The sequence below is a fragment of the Gallinula chloropus genome, assembly GCF_964237585.1.
Source record: "Gallinula chloropus genome assembly, chromosome: 2".
NCBI lineage: Eukaryota > Metazoa > Chordata > Aves > Gruiformes > Rallidae > Gallinula > Gallinula chloropus.
Window position 1 is genome coordinate 102,861,368 of NC_140086.1, and position 6,299 is coordinate 102,867,666.

The 6,299-nt window shown below is 43.5% G+C and overlaps 1 protein-coding gene across 1 annotated transcript; it reads right to left on the reverse strand.

Moving 5' to 3' along the window:
- Positions 1–250: 250 nt before the first annotated feature.
- Positions 251–6,299, reverse strand: IGFBP1 (insulin like growth factor binding protein 1). Its single transcript, XM_084260557.1, has 4 exons — positions 5,887–6,299; positions 4,086–4,264; positions 2,316–2,444; positions 251–1,188 (listed from the first exon to the last, which is right to left on the reverse strand). Exons 1-4 carry the CDS (start codon positions 6,263–6,265, stop codon positions 1,057–1,059), a joined length of 819 nt encoding a protein of 272 aa, XP_084116683.1. The 5' UTR covers positions 6,266–6,299; the 3' UTR covers positions 251–1,056.

Below are 6,299 nucleotides of genomic sequence, written 5' to 3' on the forward strand. Positions count from 1 at the left end.
ATCCAGAAAATAAGTTTTAATAAGTTCCCTTGGAAGCTACTGCTTTGCCCAAGGCAAACGTTTGCAGAGCACAGCTGGGATTGGAGAGGACAGGAGAAGGGGAATGGAGTGTGCAGAGCAGAAGACTCATTGCAGGAAAATGGAGTTCAGGGGGGCAGATTTGCAAGAACTGTGTTTTCCTTCCCCTGCTGCACTGTCTTGCCAAGGCTGAACTGGTGAACAGGCACATGCACAAAGCAAGAGACCAGGACAGTGTAAGAAGACAATATTTAATAACTCATCTTAAATAACATGACAATGTCAGCAACTTACAACTGTCAAAGGTGGCACAGAATATCGTGTTGTGTTTTGCCATTTATCTGGTGAATATGTTTGGAAAACAGAAACAAATACTGTCTTGTCAGGAGCTTCAGAATATAATCAAGGTTTAGTCTTTTTTTCTTTTTTTTTAAGCAACAACTTGACACTGAAACAGAGGTGCAAAAACCAATGTGATATATAAACAAAACAGGTTTTAAATAAGTTTCTAAGTGTGTTCTCTACTGAAAGGTATTTTTTAAAATTCAGTTTTACATCTATAAATATATAGTATAAAAAAAGCAAGTTTACAAGCCATTTTTCCCAATAGAGTTAGGCCATTTGAAGTTTTAAGTAGCAACATTCCTCCAACATATGATGCATACATTTAGGAGCAATAATATTAAGTATTTACATATAAAGTTATGAAGTGTTTGAGCATATAAATTAGTAACAACACACGCAGACAAAAATGCACATACTGTGAAATAAATAATCCAACAGCTTTACATATGAGGGTATCTATAATACTATACAAACAAAATATACAAGATTGTAGGACCTGATCTTGTAGTTGCTCATATCTGTCACTCAAGCATCTGACTAATCCCAGTGCAGTTAAAAAGTTGCTTTATGGGATTACTCATATCTTGAAAATCAGGTGCACAAATCTACTTTACTGAAATGGCTTCTGACTGAAATGTCTCCTGACTAGATCAGGCCCCACATAAAACTTGGTGTGAGTGAATGTGTTCGGCTTTATTCTTGTGAGTTGAGATATTGTTGACATTCAGGGTCTCCTTTCATTTCTGGAGATCCAAGAATTCTTCTTCCACTTTTAGGATAGACACACCAGCATTCAGCAGACTCTCCATCCAGTGAAGTTTCACACTAGAATATCATTAACAAAGAAAAACCCACAATAAGTAACTGTAAGCAGAATTGCAAGTAGAAGTGTTGGGACAGAACTAGGATCAGAAGGTGGGGACCTGCCCTGTTTGTTTTGAATGCAGGGATCCCTGTTCCAACAGAGCCTTTGGACGACACTTGGATAGGGAGCAGTGTCCCAAGCTCAGTTACTGCAACAGCAGCTTCAGATTTAAAGCAGTTTGCCCACTCCTTGTTAAACAGCAGTATCTTCCAGTATGAGAAACAGAAGGAAGGCATAATATATGAGCAGGTAGAGTGAGAGCAATGACTGGATGGTCTAGGTCTTCACAAAGGGAAGTAAATAGGGTGGGCTTTTTTTTTCTTGGAGAGGAGGTAAAACAGATTTCTGTTTGCACCTGATTACATCCCAAGTCACACTGTTTGTGAGTCACACAGCAGCGCCATGCCCAAAAAAAAAAAGGAGCCTTGGTGACACGTGTTTGTGCAGACCTACTAAATTTGTGTTCATGACCTGTGGTTATAAGGGTGTGGCTTGAGGTTTGGATCTTAAATTTGCAGATTATTCTCAGTGTAATTTGCCATGGTTTATTTTGAGGCGATAATGGAAATGAGCATATAACATATTCCATAGGCAGCACGAATCAGTATTTTTTTCTACTTTCAGAAGGATAATTTTGATCCAGAGAGCTTTTCACTACCAGTGTGAGTTTTTCACTGCCTGGGAGCTGAGAGCCTACTTCCTCCATAGTCATCGTTATATATTCAATTGGCTTTGCAGACAGCATGGTGGATATTATGAATTAATGTCGACTGGGAATATGCTAACAAATTAGGTACATGGAGCTTGATTTGGCCTGGGAGCAGACAGGGTTAAAAAATTTTGGAGAAGGTGCACCTGTTCTGTGAATGGAAAAGACTCCTGCCTCCATTGCTGTCAGCCCACAGCATGGAGCTCACTTAAGAGAAGGACAAACCATCTGCTCCCACTACTAAGTATCTGTGTTTTCACAACCTGCTTTTCCAGCAGCTGCAAACTCATGACTTTGGGAGCAGAGGGCTATGAAAGGGTTGGCTGTGTCAGGCTAGTTGCAGTGCTGCTGTGAGCAGACAAGGGAAAAAGCACGTACCTGTTTGCTGTGGTAAAGTCCATTCTTGTTGCAGTTGGGCAAGTAGAATTTGTAGATCTCCCCTCTGCTTCTCTGCTGAGCCTTTGCTAATTTATAAAGGGCTCTGTAGAGCTCCTTCTGACAAGGCCCCTGCAAGAATACCATGCAAAAGTTATCATTACCAAAATCACAAAGAAAACAGCTAAACAAAAAGTTATCAGTATAAAGCTAAGAAAAAAATGAAAATACTTAGTCATATAATCTGCACCAGGCTGGTTTGCATGTAGATTTTACTTGTTTCAGTAGGAGCACAGCCAGAAAATTCTGGTGTTGCATTCAGGCCTTTGTTTTTTATTCTTTGAGGTATTTTCTGTCCTCAGAAACATGAGGATTTAAGTCCTTAAATTGCCACACAAGGAAATTTAACCTGTACTAAGTAAACACATTACTGTTCAGAGGGTACAATCTCTCCTATTATGGGGAGGTACACATTAGGAGGCTGGTGTACGTGAGGCTAGCCACGTTTTCTGGGTTGCCATGGCCCTGTGCTCTGTTGATGTATGGAGAATAGGAGCAAGACATATATAGACAGTGCAAGAACAAACATCTGAATGTTTGTTATCTTTTGTGCAGGACAGAGCTGTCGCCAAAGCAGAATAGAGATCACCTCCGTGGGTCTCAGACCCAAACCCAAAGTTCCTGGAACTGAGTCTGAAGAACTGTTTGCAATGTTCACTGTTCTCACTCGCTTTTTCAGAGTCACAATTGCTGTGTATTAATAGCACCTAACGTGCTTAAATGAGTGAAATGGGAGAAGTGACTGAGCAAATATTTTTACTTTAGAGTTAAAGTAATCATACCCTCTGCTTTTGCAAGACCTTTCCTTGACAGCCCCTCACATAAGTCGTCCTGTTCAAGTCAATGGGCTTATATGTGGCTCTGAGTGAGAAAAGCAGAAGCCTAAAAATCAGAACAGGAGCTAACAGCACTTCTGTATAACAGTTCAAACTAAATTAAGTCCTGTTCTGAATGTGGAATTAGGTTTCCTAGGATGGGGTGGTGGTTAGTAGGGTTTTGTTTGTTTGGCTTTTTCACCTTGTCCGTGAGAATTATGAAACTGGGTTTCTGTAGTGCCCAATTCTAGCTCAGCGGAAAGTGCTGCTGCGGCCTGGGACTGGTCTGGCTGCGGTTCTCTGGTGCCCTCAAGTGGAACAGGGGCCTGCTTGCAAGGGCCTCACAACCCCGTTACCCACCGCGGTTTTGCATGCAGTGTTGACCCTGAAAGTTGATTTTAGTTGCTGAGCTTTCTGCCTTTTCAGATGGATCGACGACTTCATAGTGCTTCCTTGTGATCAGGGTGAAACTGGCTTGGGTTTGCATTGGTGTTTCCTCAGTAACCGTGTGAAGTTATTTCACTGAGGATTGGACCAGTGAACAATGCCTTTAGTTTTCAGGGTTTTTTTTTAACTAAAGCACAAAAAGACTCTAGGGTTTTAATATGGACTCGTGGAAATTAAGGGCCCATGTCATAATCTGATAGTAAATGCAGAGAAAGATTCAACCCCTGCATGGAGTCCGTATAAGACGCACCTGATGCACACCTGTTTTTATTGCTCCTGCTATTTTGACTGTTCCTCAAGCATCTGATGGAGGCATCCAAATCTGATGCTGGCTACCCAAAACACTGACAGTCAGCATGACTGCTAGAATTTAATATACATTTTAATTTTCCATTTTGAATCAGTAGTATCTACTGAAATGGTCTTTGAAAAGTTTACAAAGAAAACCTACCTGCTCTTTCCATTTCTTGAGTTCAGATAGTCTCTTTGCTTTCATGTTTTCATATACATTGATTGTATTCCAGGGGATGGATTTCTCCTGGCCTATGGCAAACATCAACTGATAGTTCAGCAATTGATCCTGTGTCATTTCAGCGCTTTCCAAAGGCACATCCTCAGGTTCAATAGAGTCTGGAAAGGAATAATACTAAGGTGAACATCTTCAGTGAACTTTTGCATTTATTTCTCCAAGTTAAAATGGTAAAGAAAAAGAACAATCATAAAACTTCCCAAAAAGTAATATCTAAACCAGATTCATTACAGTAGGTCTTGCAGAAGCAATAAATTGTATATGCAGCATGGCAAATTAAACTTTTTTTCATAAATGAGGGTGCATTGGCTGTTCTCTAAAAAAATTCTTATTTTATGACCTTTTGGAAACATCGTAATCCCAAAGAAGAACTGCAGCTGATCTATTAGAAATGGAAAAACTTTCTTGACCACAGTGGGTTGTAGAGGCTTTACTAAAATCTAAATTCATTACAAGTTTAACAAAGAGTTAAATTTGTAATAAATTTAGACTTTTTCCCAGCATGATTTGTTCCAGTTTTCCTTCAGGAAAGAAACTGGTCCAGACCTGATTCCATGGCATCCTGTACTTTGTTCCATGGCTTGCTTCACATATAAGAAGGGGTTGCAATTCACAGGAGCCAGCAGCAGCTCACATTGGCCTGCAGTGGATCAAATAGCAAGGGTATGGCAGAAGCTGTTCGGATCTGCCTAATCATGGCCTGCGTGCCAGTACCTAACTCAGCATGTGTGAACTATCCCACTGGAAGCAACAGATGATCTTTGCAATTGCAATTGTGTGATAAAAGTTTTTCATGTGTCTAAATAACTTGTCAGATTGAGGCTGTAAACAATCATCCAATGGACCAAACAACATCTGGCTTTCCCTTTGCCAATGTTTCAGGGAAAAAAAAATAAAAAAGGGGGATGGAAAATTGAGAAGGGGAAGAAAGATTAAAAACAAAGAAATAATAAATTCAAAATAATATCCTAGACCTTTTTAACTGCAGGAGGCTTAGTCACTGTTCTCTCCAGTTCTCACCCCATCAAGTACAAGAGAAACTCTATTTATTGCCATCAGTGGCCACGGTTATTTTGTCAACAACTATTATTTTTGTAATGCTCTGGAGTTACCAACACATGAACATAGCAGTAATGATGGTGAAAATAATAATAAATGGCAAAACAATGAAATAACACTAAAGAAGCTCCTGATCATCATACAGCATCATATGCTCGATACGTCGTTTTGGTCAAAGATAATCTGGCTGGCACTGCACTACTTTAGATACATTTTGTTCTTGAAATGAAGCTTCTCATTCTTTGTCATGACTTTTGGAGATGGACATAAAGTCTAGAAAACGTTTGTCCCACTGTAGTTTAGTTTACTGCTAAAGAAAAGCAGTTGCAGCTTTCCAGAAACCTTATTTTGATCATTCTGCATCATCCCCTTACCGCGCTTTAGGGTTGCCCTGCTTGCTAGCTGTGGCGTACCCGCTGCACCCATCTCCTGGCCCCGCATCGAGATACGTCTCACCTCGCACAGGTCCGAGCACGTTTTCCTGGACAACGCAACCTGCCTTCCCTACTTGTCAGACGCCTGCCTGACTTCGCTCATTTCCCCCCCGCCAGCTCCCGACGCCCGGTGCCCGCAGCGCTCTCGCTGGCCTCGGGCGCACCGAGTTCCCCTCGGCGCGGAGCTCCCCAGCCCGGCGGTGAGGAGCGGGGACGCGATCGCGCCGTACCTGCCGGCTCCGCCATGTGCATCCCTCCGGCCTCGCTGACGGGCAGGCACGTCCCTTGCCCCCGGATGAGGGCGGAGAGGGGTCGGGGCTCTCCTGCGGGGACGTGGCAGCGCAGCCCCTGGCGGCACCGGGCTGTGTAGATCCCGCACGCCTGGCCCGGCCCGAGGGCACAGGTCTGGCAGCAGCCGCAGCCAGGCTGCCGGGCCGTCTCCGGGCAGCCGGGCGCCACGGGCGGGCAGAGGGATAGCTTCTCCTGGGTACACGGGGCGCAGTGCATGGGCTGCAGGGCCACCCCGGCGGCGAAGCGGCAGCCCAGCAGCGCCGGGAGCAGCAGCGACGGCAGCCAGCAGCGGCGCAGCCGAGACCGCAGGCTACTCATGTCGCTGGTGAGGAGGGACCACAGAGAGGGCAGC

Bases quoted from the DNA above. Each gene is read 5' to 3' on its own strand.
- IGFBP1 (XM_084260557.1), bottom strand. From the start codon at position 6,265: ATGAGTAGCCTGCGGTCTCGGCTGCGCCGCTGCTGGCTGCCGTCGCTG. The intron at 4,265-5,886 runs GTACGGCGCGAT...ATTCCTTTCCAG, and splicing joins GCACATGGCGGAGCCGGCAG to ACTCTATTGAACCTGAGGAT. The intron at 2,445-4,085 runs GTAGGTTTTCTT...GTATTCTTGCAG, and splicing joins TCAAGAAATGGAAAGAGCAG to GGGCCTTGTCAGAAGGAGCT.